This window comes from Rhinatrema bivittatum, chromosome 1 (genome assembly GCF_901001135.1).
Source record: "Rhinatrema bivittatum chromosome 1, aRhiBiv1.1, whole genome shotgun sequence".
In the NCBI taxonomy this organism is placed as follows: Eukaryota; Metazoa; Chordata; class Amphibia; order Gymnophiona; family Rhinatrematidae; genus Rhinatrema; species Rhinatrema bivittatum.
In genome coordinates this window covers 576,199,231-576,215,966 of record NC_042615.1, presented here as the reverse complement: position 1 = coordinate 576,215,966, position 16,736 = coordinate 576,199,231, and the positions used below count along the sequence as shown (strand labels likewise).

Here is a 16,736-nt window from a genome sequence, read left to right as displayed (position 1 = left end):
AATGATGAAATGATAATATAATAACATACTATTAAAAATAATAACTTTAATAATAAGATGGAAATGAAGGCCTATGCCTGGTGAGATATGCCTTATTACTGAGATATGCTTTGTTACTAAGAAACTAGAGAAGAAAAAAAATGTATAAAGTAATATTGTGTATAAAAATCTCTTACTCTAAGCTGTGCAATATATATTGATCCATATTTATTAGTTTATTGATTTATTATTGATTAGTGATTACTTTGTTCCACTATTATTATCCCACCTGTGCTTCACAAAGTCTTCTGGAAAACTAAAATAATTCCTTATTTGCTGCTTGCTACAACTTCATGCCTACCACCCCTGCCAATAAAGATGAGGTGATCATCCAGAATGATAAGCATTCATTCTGAATGGGTGGAAGATGAATCAAGGGGTTCAGCCACTAAAGGTGGTGTCTTGAGGGGGGCAGGGTCCATCTGTCTAATGATGCTGTGAGAAGCATGTACATACAAACAGGCTAATTTTAAAATGAGCGTGCGTGCACCCGTAAGTGCACATGTTGGTGTGCGAACAGACATACTCTTTAATTTTAAATCATGTGTACCCTTGCTCATGTGTGTGATTTAAAATGTACCTACTAAATGTAAGTATGCTCCTAATTTTAAGAGATTACTCTAGCAAACCTACTTCACGTATGTTCTCTAAGACTTTGCCAGCTTTAATGCATGAATATTAACATATTAATATTAATATTTATGAATATAAACATACGAGGATATTCCCAGTTTTTCCAATTAGTTCACCAGTTTGCCCAGTTAATATTGAGGTCTTCCAGATCCTTCTAGTCTTCATCCTGTATGCCCCCTGTTTGACCAGTCCCCTCACCCTGCACTGTAAGCCCTAAAACTCAAGATCTACAGATTTGCTCTTCATCAAGAGCAGCAGTAAAGTTACGTGGCTAACAAGCCAATGTGCACCGTGGTCTTGGTTTTAAAATATAGAGTTATGCACGGAAGTGTTTGCCCCGCCCCAGAATACCCATGCCCTGACCCTTTTCCTTCCCCTTATTTTTGGTGCACACACAAGCAATTTGCAGCTTTTTAAAATACACTTTTCTCGCCTGAGGACCACATACTCGTCTGGTCATAGGCAGTATTTCACATTCTTAAGTATTATTGAAAGACCCTTATAAACTTCCCTTTTGGATCTCTTTGCAGCAAAGGACAATATTATAAAGAGAATAAACTGGAATTAAAGTCATCATTAATGAATATATCTTTAAAAAAATTGTAATCAACTTATACTTTTAAAATAATCCAATTCAATTGTGCATTCAAAAATTCCATCTAAAAAAAATTATGAGTTCTATCATGGTTCCCTGAGATTGCATGTCCTAAAAGTCTTTTTTAACTTTCATTTATTTCCAATTTTTAGGTGGTACAGCCTCCAGGCAGAAAGGCTTCCTAGGTTGTATTCGCTCTTTAAAGTTAAATGGGATAGCCATTGATTTGGAAGAAAGAGCAAAAATCACACCAGGTGTTGCACCAGGTTGTCCTGGGCACTGCAGCAGCTATGGGAGCCTGTGCCACAATGAAGGAAAATGTCAAGAGAAATACAATGGATTCTCCTGTGACTGCAGTTCCTCTGCTTATACTGGACCATTTTGTAAGAAAGGTAAGTAAAGCACATCTGAGAAAGTGGTACATTTCGGAAAAAAAAAAATAGAGGTGCTACTGATTGGTCCATATCCAGTTACTGTATCTGGGTAACTTTGTCACAGTAAACCATGGCCATACCCCCCCCCCCCCCTTTTGCCAAACTATCTAAGCAAATAGAGGTGGGCCAAGCAATAGGGATGTGAATTGTTTTTTGACGATTTAAAATATCGTCCGATATATTTTAAATCGTCAAAAATCGTTAGAAGCGCGATACAATAGGAATTTCCCCGATTTATCGTCAAAAATTGTAAATCGGGGGAAGGGGGAGGGCGGAAAACCGGCACACTAAAACAACCCTAAAACCCATCCCGACCCTTTAAAATAAATCTCCCACCCTCCCGAACCCCCCCAAAATGCCTTAAATTACCTGGGGTCCAGAGCGGGGGTCCCGGTGTGATCTTTTACTCTCGGGCCTGCGGTGCGTCGTAGAAATGGCGCCGGCCATTTTGTTTTTTGTAGAAATGGCCGGCGTTCCCGGACCCCCGCTGGCCTTTTGGCCAGCGGGGGTCCGGGAACGACCTCCTGCAGTCGAATCGTGTTGCTGTACGGCCGGCGCCATTTTGCGCAAAATGGCGCCGGCCGTACGGCAAAACGATTCGAGTGCAGGAGGTCACTCCCGGACCCCCGCTGGACTTTTGGCAAGTCTTGTGGGGGTCAGGAGGCCCCCCCAAGCTGGCCAAAAGTCCCTGGGGGTCCAGCGGAGGTCCGGGAGCGATCTCCTACGCTCCTGATGTCGGGGGACAAAAAACAAAATGGCGGCAGCGCTACCTTTGCCCTGTCATATGACAGGGCAAAGGTAGGGCAAAGGTAGCGCCGGCGCCATTTTGCTACCTTTGCCCTGTCATATGACAGGGCAAATGACAGCCGGCACCATTTCTACAACGCACCGCAGGCCCGAGAGTAAAAGATCACACCGGGACCCCCGCACTGGACCCCAGGTAATTTAAGGCATTTTGGGGGGGTTCGGGAGGGTGGGGGATTTATTTTAAAGGGTCGGGGTGGGTTTTAGGGATGTTTTAGTGTGCCGGTTTTCCCGCCCTCCCCCGATTTACGGTTTACAAGATATTTACAAAAACCGCGACGATCCGATTCCCTCCCCCCCCCCAGCCGAAATCGATCGTTAAGACGATCGATCACACAATTCACGTCTCTACTAAGCAATGCCCCCTCCCAATCCCAGTCAAAATGAAATTATAGCTGGTTGAAGGTGAATGTTGAAGGCTTGATGTCAGAGCTCCAGTCACTTATATATTTAGAGCACGGAAGGCGGTAGGAGACTGTACTCCTCCCACTCTAGATTTCAGAGCCTGTTGGGGTTCTTGAGAGGGGATGAAAGTTTAGGTGTATGGATTTGGAGCATGAAGAGGGCCACTTGGTGCACTATAATTTTATTTTTATTGGGATGGGGAAGTAAGGGCTGATTCTCACATGGAATGACGGTAGATAAATATCCCAAATAAATAAATAAGTAAGGGGTGCTCAGTCTGGTATTTTTTATTGATTGGGGGGGGGGGGGAGTGGGAGGATTGGCTGCTGCTCCGCCAATTGTTTTGTTTTTTATGGTTTTTTTGTTTTTACTTATCCAGCTAACTTTAGGATGGCTCTCCACCAGTTCTAAAGTTTTCCAGATAAGTTAGCTGGATATCGCTGAATATAGGCGTTGTCTGGCTAACTTAGGCAAAGAAGTTCTATCCATCCTGGGGTGCCTCCAGTTTATCTGGCTAAATTTTGTGTGGCTTAAGACTTATGGCCTGATTCACTAAGGCTTTTTTTTTCCCATTCTGTGTCTAGAGGAAAACAGTTTAGTGAATCAGGCCCTTAGTTAGATAAATCAGAGGTGCTGTCCGCACCAACCTGTGGTTTGTGTAGCTCAGTCCTGAACTTACTTAGATAAACCTTCTGAAAATTGCCCCTGAGGGTTTCTGAAAGAATCTTCAATACATTTTCATTCCATGAAACTGTTTTGAAATAAAGATCGTGAGATAAAATATAAATTCCCTGTATTCAGTATTTTTTTTGTCTCACTGATTCTTATTCATGTTGTAGTCTTTGCTTTTATGTCAAGCTCTAGTGGTTAGTTTTGTTGAACCTTACCATGCATTTCCTATGGATTTCCCTAAAGGGCTATGTTCTAATTGTTCTCTATCCATTTTTTTTTAATTTAAAATGAGAATTCATTAAAACCAAGAACTAATTTTCTTATGTAAATTTTGCCTTTGGGATTATTCATTACTGCTACTCTGTTGACTTAAAAATGAGTTAAATTGACCAGCTAAAATTATTTCTGATATTGGATCCAATTTCCCAGATAGCAATCTGGCAATAGTAGGCTTTAGTCAGAAAGGCCTGGGTATCCTGAACTTGTCACCAATTAGATCCCTGTGGCCAGATGCAGATTTTTAGGGAACTAACTGGGTAAATATTGCAGTTTAATTCTATTTTGCCATATTTATTTTAACAAAATTTTAAATAAGAAAAGAAAAACTAAGTAAAAGAATACATTGTATTACTTTTTAGCATAATGGGCCTGTTCTGATAGAGTTTAACCTGCAGTAGTTGAAAGATGGTCAGCAATTTCAAATAATTAGTTCAAATGTAATTAGTTCTGAATGTAATGTCATTTGAAGAAGACTATCTTGCAAAGTATCAGAATGTACTTTTGAGAGATGCATGAACTGTTTGTTGATTTTTTTGTGGGCAAACTAGCTTTACAAAAAAACATGAGCATATTACTCCAATTCTCATATCACTACATTGACTCCCAATAAAATACCGAATAGAATACAAAGTACTAACAATTCTGCACAGACTAATCATAGGACAACAATCCAACTGGATAAGAAAAACTATTGAACTCCATGCTCCAAAATGAGACCTACGCTCAACAAATAAAGGCCTCCTCAAAATCCCTCATGCCAGAACTACATAACTAAACACAACCCGTGAGAGAGCCATATCCATCGTTAGCCCCACACTATGGAATGGTCTCCCAATCGAATTAAGAACTCAACCCAACATAAAAACCTTCAAAAAAGAACTGAAAACCTGGCTTTTTACCAAAGCCTACTTAAACTCACGCTGTCAACTGCACAACCAGACACCTACACAGCTCACCATAAAGAAACATCCTTCCATCTCATGAACAACAAAATATCTACTACCATTTAAAGCTTTATTTAACTAATCTCAAGTATATCTAACCACATCATAATTGTAAACCACATCATAGTTGTATCTTGATCCTGGAAAGCCTGTATTTATACATCCCAGTTACATACCTACCCAATTTCCTGATCCTGTTACCCTTCCCTATCTTCCTTTGAGCATGCTGTATTAACTAACACACAAATCCTGAAATTGTCAACCATTGTGTTGGCAATCCGTTGTGATGATGTTTAACTAACACATTTCCTGATAACTGTAAACTGTTATAATGGCAAAACCAAATGATGGTATACAAAACATAATAAATAAATAAATAAAAAATAAATTTATTGATGCTTCAAATTAATTCTGCTTACTTCTAAAAACAAAATTCAACATAGACCTTCTCAAATTGGTAGATCTGCATTGGAGTTTGAATAGATTAGCCCATTCCAACAGGTCTACTGTAAACAGATTTGATGTGTATTTCCCTAATTCAGTAAATCTGTGGTTATTAATATGCATTGAATTTGTTAGTTTATCCAAATGTTCTTAGTGAATCGAAGACATTCTGAATATTATGTCAAAGTTGAACCAGGTTGAAATTTGTTGGTTTGAGTTTCACCTCAGATTTCTGTGCATATCTTAAGAATATAAGAACATGCCATACTGGGTCAGACCAAGGGTCCATCAAGCCCAGCATCCTATTTCCAACAGTGGCCAATCCAGGCCATAAGAACCTGGCAAGTAGGGATGTGAATCGGGCTTCGGACGATTGAAAATATCGTCGATATTTTCAAAATCGTCATAAATCGGGGGCTCCGCCGAAACGATAGGAAAGCCCCACGATATTGATTGTGGGGGTTCTCTTATCGTTTTGGGGGAGGGCGGGAAAAACGGCACACAAAATTAACCCCTAAATCCACCCCGATCCTTTAAAACTAATCCCTTTGCTTCCCCCACCCTCCCGACCCCCCAAAAAACATTTTACAGGTACCTGGTGGTCCCAGTGGGGGTCCCGGGAGTGATCTGCTGCTCCCAGGCTGTCGGCTGCCACTAATCAAAATGGCGCCGATGGCCCTTTGCCCTTACCATGTGACAGGGTATCCGTGCCATTGGCTGGCCCCTGTCATATGGTAGGAGCACTGGATGGCCTGCGCCATTTTTAAAGATGGCGCTGGCCATCCAGTGCTCCCTCCATGTGACAGGGGCCGGAGTTTCCCTCTTTTAGCCCTTTTAAAGACTGGGTAATCCGCGAGCGTGCATCTAGGGGCGGCCACGATGCTGCAGAGGATGCCGAGCCCCGCTGTGAGGAGCAGTGCAAGGTCGAAAGCCCTGAAGGGCCTGGAGGCGCCGTGGGATGCCATGGGCTGGCTGCAGCTATGAGGGAGGGCGGACCAGGCCTCGTGGAGGGAGCCTGATGTGAGCAGGCCCAGTCATGGCACCAGCGCGGCCAGGACGCGCAACACTTCTCCTCCAAGACCTTATCCAATCCTTTTTTAAACAGAGCTACACTAACTGCACTAACCACATCCTCTGGCAACAAATTCCAGAGCTTAATTGTGCGTTGAGTGAAAAAGAACTTTCTCCGATTAGTTTTAAATGTGCCACATGCTAACTTCATGGAGTGTCCCCTAGTCCTTTTATCCGAAAGAGTAAATAACTGATTCACATTTACCCATTCTAGACCTCTCATGATTTTAAACACCTCTATCATATCCCCCCTCAGCCTAACCTCTTTAGTCTTTCCTCATAGGGGAGCTGTTCCATTCCCTTTATCATTTTGGTTGCCCTTCTCTGTACCTTCTCCATTGCAACTATATCTTTTTTGAGATGCGGCGACCAGAATTGTACACAGTAACTATATCTTTTTTGAGATGTGGTGATCAGAATTGTACACAGTACAATCTTATCTCTGTATGGGCTTTTTAAATTTAGGAGGTAATTTACTAAGCTGTAGTAACAAAACAGTACATGGTCATCACTATTTCCTTGCTTTATTTGGCTGTTACCATGAGGTATTCACTGTTACTGCTTTGTACTTTCTGTTACTATGTGGAATTTGAATGTCATGTAATTTTGTTTTGCTAATTTTATGCAATTCCCTTAATCAGAAAACCATACGCAAATCATGCAAATGAAGGCCACGTTCAGATTCCCACAGTAAAATTATGCATGTTGTTAACCCAAATGTTGTGCAAAGCTGAAAAAATAGCTACACCTCTGGAGTTGAAGATGTTTGGAATTTAGCCCCAAATATCACACAAAAACTTCCAATTTTGTGTGTTATTTTTTCCAAATTCCCTAGACATGCTTACTTAGCTCTGGACCTATAAAAAAATCTCTTTCTGTATGGCTAAGCTTCCTTTTGGCAAAATGTTTGGCCAGAATAGTTGGTTTTGTACACTGGATATTTTAGGCTGCTAATCAGCAGTGGCAAGATGGAAGGAAGGCAAAGATATCCCTGATGCAGGATCCCATGAAGTGGACAGACCAGCAGCAAGTGCAGGTGGGTAGCAGGGGAAAGTCAATATTTCATCCCTGCAACACATTGCTAGGTCTTTCAGAGGAGAAGGTGATCATGAGGTACTGCTAAATCTTTGTGGACATAGCAACTTAATATGAAGAGCTCAAAGCTGAGCTTGAACCAGTCACAGCCAGGTCAATGTCATACCAGTTTTGTGAAACTCCCGAGTTCCCTCCATTTCATGGCTTCTGGCTCCGTACAAACTACAGTCAGTGTTGTAAGAGGAATATCCTGGTACTTGCACCAGTTGCTAAAAACCATGCACAGTTCACGTTAATGCTTATATCAGCATCCCTACACAGAGGCAAACATGGCAAGACCTAATGAGGGATACCTATGCCATGGTACAGTTTCCCTGTATCCTAGGGGCAATTGACTGCACCCATATAGCCATCATCCCACCCTGTCAGAAAGAAGAGTCTTACTGAAACTGGAAGCTATTCCACTCCTTCAGGGTGCAAGTGGTATGCAATGTACATATGCACAGTTTTGATGTGGTTCCTAGGTATCTGGTAGCCACCCATGATGCCTACATCCTGTAACAATCAATACTTTAAGCGCACTTTGAGGATGGGAGGTATGGTGATGGCTTGCTACTTGGTAAATACATTGCAAGCTTCTTTCATTCAAATCTCTGTTCACTGACTTTCCAAATGGGACCCTGGAGCAAGGGATAGGGGGAAGGGTAGAAACTATCTCTATATTTTATTTGTATTTGGATGCAGGGAGATTTGGGGACACGTAGCAGGCTCAGCCAGTAGAGCCAATCCGTTGGACCTCGGGTGGAAGGGAGGTGGAGGGCTGGTTAGTGTTGCGCTCGGGGGTGGACCCTTGTCCTGGGGCAGGGATGGAATGGCTCCTGAAAGGAACAGGAGGTAACTGCCCCAGGGCGTGGAGCACTGGAGGAGACAGAGGCTAGGAAGAGCTTCACCACTGGAAGCCCGAGATCCCCCCGGGAGGAGCCCGTAGGGACATGAGCCACTTGGACTTAGGTGGGCCTCGCAGGGTCTCCGGGAGAATGGAAGATCATCCCAAGATTCTAAAAGGGGTACCAGCAACAGTGAATTCAACCCGTAATGGCATCATGATAGGCAAAGTGGCACCAAAATTGGCATCAGCAACCTAAGATACCATGATGGGGACATAAAGCAGAAAATGCATCAGGAAAAACACTAAGTCAGGCACTGATAAAAGGGCCAAGCAGCTCAAAGAGTGGCTTCAAGACATCAAAGCAATGTGAGAGGTGCAAATCAGCTCCCCAGACTAGCAAGAACAATTCAAGGTGTAAGGTCTGGGGTACAACAGCAAGACACAATGGCAAGGAAAACTCCAAGGTATAAGATGCAATGCTGAGTAGCACAATGAACCCTAAGTTATATCATTGAGGAGTATAGCAGCAGCAAGGCAGAGTAGCATGGTAGATGCCAGTCATTCTTTTGAAGTACATTGCCAATTGTCCAATTCAGAATATGAAAATGATCTTTGATAAGAATAATTTTATTGAAATATGCCTTTATTTACTTCCCATGCTTGAACCTGAGCTAGCTGCTGGGTGGAATTTTGATTTTCTTGTGAAATGGGCTTTCTGAAGTAGATGGTTATCACATGTAGGACATCTCTATGGTTTCTTTAATGAATGTAGCATGGTTTTCCTGGAAAGTGGCGAAGGTTGTTTTATTTAGAAACCTTTCTCCATATTCTTTTGCCGAGCTCAGTCTGTTCCATTTACTGATTTTCTGGTTTTGTATGAAATCTCTCTCACTATTCTGGAATCAAATTCAGAAAATCAAAATGGTTAATCTTGAGCAACTCTTCTGTTGTGCATGAATGAGGGCTTTTTTGGACAAACCACCCATTATAATCAACCATGTAATAGGGTGGGAGAACCAAACTGAGACAGTGGAGAGGTTGGAGAAAAGGAAGAACTTTAGAACAGATGTCATGCTGTGGTAGTGAAACTTGTATTTTTTATTTTTTATTTTTACTTTTTCCATTTTTTTTTCTGGGGACCTAATACCCTAAATAAGAATAAATGAAGTGTAGGAAGAACTCACAGGGCTCCAAAAGAGGTCAACAGTAATATTATGACAGGTTGGCATGTGCCAGCAAGTTTCCCATGATGATATTAGGATCATGGCAGATAGGCATTTGCCAAAAAGTCCCCCATGGTAGAATTAGGGGCATGGTAGGTAGGCAAGCATTTGCCAACCAGTCCCTTATACTTGAATTAGGAACATGGCAGATAGGCATGTACTAGCACAGTGATGGCGAACTCCAGTCCTCAAGTGCCACAACAGACCAAGTTTTCAGGATATCCACAATGAATATGCATGAGATATTTTTGCATACAATGGAGGCAGTGCATGCAAATATTTCTCATGCATATTCATTGTAGATATCCTGGCCTATTTGTAGCATTCAAGGACTGGAGTTCTCTATCACTATGCTAGTAAATCTCCCATGTTAGTATTAGGGATATGGCAGCTAGACATGAGGCAGCAAGTCCATTATGGTGGTACTAGGGGTTTTGCAGCTGATTGTCAAGCATCAGACAGGCATGACAATGACTACAGATGGAATGCACACTTTGCACAGTATCTCAGACATGTTTAGTCTTTAAGATTAGTGTTCCTGGATCTGCAGAGCAATGATAGGTTGGATTAGACAAATGCTTAACTGTGATACATTGTCTCCTTGACAACATGTGCTGTCAAGCTCTGACAAGGTATACGTGACTCACTAGGCTGGTTGCTAATAGCTGTACCATAAAAATACCTAATTGAATCTATATACCCCTTGGAATCCTGCCAGGTACTTGTGACCTGTCTTGGCCACTGTTGGAAAGATGATACTGGGCTTGATGAACCTTTGGACTGACCCAGTATGGCAAGTCTTATGTTCATATGCATCTGTTATTTTCTAAAGTCTTTTTTGGCCATAGAAATGAATGGGGGGAAAAACAAATTAAAAGAATAGGATTTGTTTAATTTGAGGGGCCTTCTAAAATTGTTTCAAAGAACCCTGAAACAAAAGAATTAGACCTATTTTCTGTTATAAATATTACTTTAAACTTCTGAGGAGATAACCTAAGTAATTGCATATGATTTCAGAAGTATCTGCACATTTTGGAGCTGGAGCCTCAGTACTGTACAGCTTTCAAGACAACTATGCCATAGCTAAAAATGCCTCCAGTTCCCATCCATCTTCGTTCTATGCTGACACAATGATTACCAGAGAAGTCATCACATTCAGCTTTCGGACAACGCAGACCCCCAGCCAGCTATTGTTCGTAAACTCCTTCTACATGGAGTATCTCTCAGTTATTCTCTCCAAAAATGGTATGTAACAAATGTGGGGAAAGTATTTTTCACATAAATAAGAGTTGATTTAAATGACCTGTGTGAAAGAGTCTTTGCTATGGGAAAATGGATATATGTTTATTTTTATTTTTATTTCTCCTACAAGTTCGCAATGTCAGCAATGGAATATATAAATCAATATTTAACATATTCTAAATATCCCAGCTTTAATTTTCCATAGTATAGTTTGTATTGAACTTTCTCCTCTATGCATTTGAAAGTACATCTAAAGAAGGTACTTAACTTTGTTGCTTTAAACCTCTGTAACACTTATTTCACTAGAAACTAGTTACACTAGTTGTAATTGAGTAATAACATTCCATTGCGGTTTTCAAAAGAATTAGCTGAAAAAGCTAAAATAAAGAATCAGCTGAAAAAGTAAGGACTAAAAGATTAAAGTTGAATTTTAAAAGCCCGATGCCTGCATTAATTAGGGGATGAGTGAATATGTCAGGCTCACACACACCGAGCAGATTTTAAAAGCAGTGTGTATTCTGTAACATGCACATCTCGGAAGTTTTCAAAAGGGGGCGGGGAATGGGTGTGGTCTCAGGTGGGCAGGGGCATTTCCGGGCATAAACCAGAGATGTGTGCATAAGTACTTACACAATCTGATGTACGCCGAGGTCCCCCTCCACTTAACTTTACTTCTGCTATGGAGGATGTGTAAGTTAAAAAATAAAGACAAATAGGAAGATCTGTGGGGTTTTAAGGGTCGGAGCTAACTGGGGGAGCTTTGAGGACCTATATCATGACTCGGCAAACTGGGGACAAACAGGTAAAACTGGGAAAAGTCTCAGCTTGCACCCCTTTTAAAATCCCCCAGTTTACATGGTAGTGGCAGCTTTTGTGCACACTTACGTGTGCCTACATAAAGGGGTAGATTTTATAAATTACGCATGCGCGTTCTTTTGTTCGCAAACCAGGCGCAAACAAAAGTCCACTGGATTTTATAAGATATGCGCGTAGCCGCGCTTATCTTATAAAATCCGGGGTCAGCGCGCGCAAGGGGGTGCACATTTGTGCACCTTGCACGTGCTGAGCCCAGCGTGCTGCACGTTCCCTCTGAGGCCGCTCCAAAATCGGAGTGGCCTCAGAGGAAACTTTCCTTTCACCCCCCAGCACTTTCCCCTCCCTTCCCCTACCTAACCCACCCTCCCAGCCCTATCTAACCCCCCCCCCCCCACCTTTATTCGAAAAGTTACACTCCCCGACTGCCCCTTTTTGCAAGCCCCAGGACTTATGCACTTCCCGGGGCTTGCGCACGCCGCTGAGCCTATGCAAAATAGGCTTGGCGCATGGAGGGTTTTTTTTTTAAGGGTTACACGCTTAACTTAACTGCGTAACCCTTTTAAAATCCGGCCAAAAGTTTGGTGAATGTGTGCATGCAGCCAGGCTATTTTAATAAAATGCTGTGTCCCTGGGGGTGGGCCGACCTACATGCCGTACCGACGTGTACCTGCGCTCCAGTTTGAAAGTTACCGGTATCCAAAAGGTATAAAGAGTCTCAGAAAGAGGAGGAGGAGGAGGGGAAGAATATCTAGAAAAGATAGGGAAAGCAGGAACAATAATCAGGACAGCAAAAGCATGAGGCAGAGAAAAAATAAGTAGTGCAGGAAAGCAAGTTAGCATGACTATTCAGATAGGTTGTTGAAAAGAAGAAATTTAGAGATGGCTTAATGCCATAATGCCATTAGGAGTGCTGATTTATTAAGCTGCTTATCAGTAGGTGCAGAATGGGAGAAAAGCCTTAGTAAATCAGGCTATGATAGAAGAAAAAGACAAATGTGTGGAGGGAAACTTGGGTGCCAATGTATTAAGCTACGCATATTTTTACAGCCAGGGGCCTATGCATGCTAATTCAGTAGAAGAAAATAATGCATACTCATTAAAGCCAGTAAGTCCTCTGATAAAGGCTATCGGGAATTTTTAACTTACAGTTTAAAAATCACTTGCCAAAAAACAGTTTTTAAGTGAGTTTTGAAATGGCTGATGTTTTATTTATAGTGTTCATACATTTCTACTAATATCCTCTAAAATCAAATGTTTTTGGTCACAGTCAAAAATTATATATTCTGAATTGTTTATGATAAGTTTGATAGCTGTAAACTTCTCAGGACTTCTCATAGGATCCATGCCTCCCCTGCCCCCCCCCAAAAAAAAAAAAAACAAAAAAACAACAACTATGCCTAAGGATAGGTACCCATTTCCCAAAGTTTAACAGTTTCCAAAGAGCCAGTGAATTTCCACTAAATAGATTCTTAACTAGCATCATACACTACTTTTTCAACTCCTACTACTTAACAAGGCTTAGATCACTAATCAGTTGGGTAGGGGTTATGGATCACATCCATACAGACCTAAAGGTCACACTCTTGTGTCTACTTATAGATTATGTATAATAAGTCTTATGTTTTAAATAAAAAAATCAACAACATTTAACAGTTTCCCAGCTCATGATGTTGGGTGTCATGTATAGGTGAGAGTGTACTTTTTCACTTGGCCAAGGGTGCCAAATTGCCTGCCTACAGCTCTGCTCGTTTGTTTTTCAGATAACTTGACTCATTCCCTTGCATGAGCCTGAAAATCAAGGTCACAATTTTAAATTTAACACAAACACTTACTGTAAGGCAGTGTAGCATTCACAGCAAGAGCATTGATGAAATTTGCCTAGAGCATTGTACCACCAACTGAACTGCTAACTATGTTGATTATCGGACAATTTGTATACTCCTATATTTTTAAGTTCTTTCTTCTGTACGTGGTACTTCAAAACTGGAAGTGGACGAGGCAATAAAAACAGATGAGATACGTTCTAGGATATTTTGGGATTTCAGAAAGGTTTTGGTTGCTAAATTGACAATTCAGTGCTTTTTTGAATTACACAAGACTCACCCTGAGTAGAGTCAGGAGTAACAGTAGAAAATATTTCGTCACCTAAAGAGAGATGAAAGTGAGATATAACTTCCCAGGGCTGATTGTGAAAGTCAAAACAAAAAAAAAAGAATTCAAGAAAGCAAAGTGTGAGATAAGAGAAGATCTGAGAGTTGTTTAGAAATGATGAGAAAGCAAGGGATCAACTGTGGTCTAGGACACTTCAAAAGAAAACAAATCAGGTAGACTTAATGGTCCTTTCAGTCCTCATCTGTAGTTATATTCAGAGCTGCTACAGAGTCAGGAATAGTTTCAGAGCACAAGAGGAAGGCAAATATTATCAACCTTAATTCAAACTTTCTCCAGGCTGACCCCACTCCTTGAGTAAACTAGCAGGAAGACCTTCCAGGCCAAGCACCCAGGTGAAGAAGAGATCATCCACTTTCACCTCCCAGACTGAATAAATGGCACTTTTTTTAACACATTACAGTGTTAAGGCTTTTTAGCAACTAGACTCCAAAATGGTAAACACCCTTTACTAATTTTTGGCCCTTAGTGTTCTAACTGAGGCCAAGAAATCTAGAACAGATAATTTATGCAGCTAAATTTGACAAGGTAAGTTATTCTGGATATTAGAGCAGGATAAATGTTCTGTTGAATATTCCTGACTATTTATCCAGCTACCTTTATCCAGATAGCATTTAAGCCTAATCCGCTAACATCTGAATACTGGTAGGTTTTTAATTTCTGGCCTTGTGTGACCAGATAACTTTAGTCTTAATCAGCTATATTCAAAAACTATAGCCGGTTAAGTGGCATTGCAGTACTAAAAAAAAAAAAAAAAAGCTTACTTCATGGGTTTAGCAGCTTGAATGACACCACCTTTCCATCCTCCCCACCAAAGCTATGTTAACCGGCCCTACCGGGCCACACAACCCCACCACTCCAAAACCCTCTAAAGATTCACGAAACTCAGCGATCGAGACCTGGTACACAGGAGGTCTAAGCTACATGTTTCCAGCATTGCTCCCATAGCAATGCAAAAAGCACTGGGCATGGATCTTTGTCAGTGCATACCACGATTTGGGCTGAAGAATTGCAAAGCTAAAGGTATTGGGAGGATGGGAGATTTAGGATTGGGATGGGAGTTTGGGGGAGATAGGAGGGAGAGGGAGGGAAGCCCAAGGATGGGCATTTTAAACTTATAGCTGTGGAACAGGGGAGTGAGTAGGGAGGGTGCAGACCAGCACAAGGCCACTTCAGTTTTTAATTTATTTAATCCTTTTAGAAGGGTTTGGCAGGGTGGGGATGCTCTGACCAGTAGGGTCATTTGCCATAACTTGAGTATCTGTGTGTGTGAGTGTTGTGATTTGGGCTATTAGGCCCGTGAAGTAGGGTTGCTTTTTTTTTTTTAGTACTGCAGGTCCTCTTAACTGACTATATTTTTGGAATATTTACGGATAAGGCTAAATGTATCCAGCCACACGAGGACAATTAACTTTAGACCTGATCTCAAGTAAATTTTGAGATAACCTATATTTGGAGTTAGCCAGATAAGTAATTCTGCAAACTTAACCCCACCCCAGAACGCCTCCAACATGCCCAGTTCTTATTTGGCTAAATCTTAGCTGGATGATCATTAATACTTCTAACTTTTAGCTGAACAAGCAAGGGGAATATTCATAATTTGTCTTACAGTTTGATAACTTGTGAGTTATCTTGCTAAGTGGCTTTGAATATTGACCTCAATAAAATGACTTTTTTTTTTCTTTTTCAGTCTTGTACTTTTATTGCAAGCACTGCTTCCCCTCTCTTTTCTTACAACAGCAATCAATATTATGGTGCAGAATGTGTGGCACTTCTAAAGATTCCGCCTTTTGCTAGCAATTTCAGGGCCTGATTCACTAAGGCTTTTCTCCCATTCTGTGTCTATAGGAAAAATGCTGACAGGCACATTTTGAAAGCCCTGTGCACACCAAAGCCGGGACACATGTGCACCAGTTGGGCTGGCACGTGCTGAGCAGATTTTATAAGCCGCCTATGTATGCACATATCTCCCGCTATGGGTAAAAGACAAAAGTTTTGTAAAAGGGATGGGGCGGAGGCATGGATTTGTTGTGGCGGAAGGAGATGTGCGTGTAAATACGTATGTGCACAGGCGTGCACGAGGGTCCTCTTCCATGTAACTTTACTACTGCTGTGGATGGCATGTAAACAAAAATGAAATCTAGGCTAGTCAGCGAGGTTTTAAGGGTTGGGTCTAACAGGGGGAAAAGGAGGCTAATAAATTAGGGTGGTTTGGAAGCCCTAGCCCTAAACTGGATGAACTGGGAACGAACTGGGAAGGCTAGCCTAGGCATCGGTGTGCGTCCCTTATAAAATTCCCCCACTCATGCAGTAGAGGCGGCATTTGCACGCACATGCGCATGTCCATTTAAAATTGTGTGGCCATCTATAACATGCGAGCATATATACGTGCATATGTTATAAAATGGACGTGTCTCCAGACGCGAACTGGCAAACATGCATACATATGCCCCCACGTGGCTGTTTCAAAGTTACCATCTTAGTGAATCAGGCCCTTAGAGATTCTTTCTAGCTTAAACGTTGATCAAGATTGGGATATTTTTTCTATTTATTTATTTATTTATTTACTAGAAATCTTATATTCTGTATACTCCATATATGTACAGTGTGGAATACAGAGTCAATATACACAATAATCCAAAAAATCTCAGCTGTAAATCACATTCTTGAGTTCTTAAAGCTTGCTGAATGCTGATATAATTTAATTTTAGTATATCATGTCCATTAATGCTGTAAGAGATTATAATTGCGTGTTCTCAGCATTTGATTTTCATTCATAGAATGTTTCTGTGTGCTCTAACTAAAATGTGGAACTCTTATTTATGATAGCTTTAGGTCAGTTGAAAGACATTTGTTGATTGCTGTTTCTCATATTAAAAAAAAAAAAAGAAGAATATCTCTTCTTGAACAAGGTTGTACATAATTGTTTTTCCTTCCTAGTTGCAAAATGTTGTTCTAGCTCCCTGTCTCAGCAATTATTAGCCTGCCTTGGCTGTAGCCATGGAAATATGAAAAAATGTAGTTCAAATGCTTTATTTTATT

At 41.2% G+C, this 16,736-nt stretch overlaps 1 protein-coding gene across 1 annotated transcript in view; it reads left to right on the top strand.

Annotated features, from left to right (window-relative positions):
• CNTNAP4 (contactin associated protein like 4) overlaps window positions 1-16,736 on the top strand; it is a 1,044,358-nt gene that overhangs the window by 976,042 nt on the left and 51,580 nt on the right. The window contains exons 19-20 of the mRNA XM_029616960.1: window positions 1,420-1,659; window positions 10,485-10,712. Of these exons, the coding sequence (XP_029472820.1) occupies window positions 1,420-1,659; window positions 10,485-10,712 (468 nt within the window). The remainder of the gene's footprint in view (window positions 1-1,419; window positions 1,660-10,484; window positions 10,713-16,736) is intronic.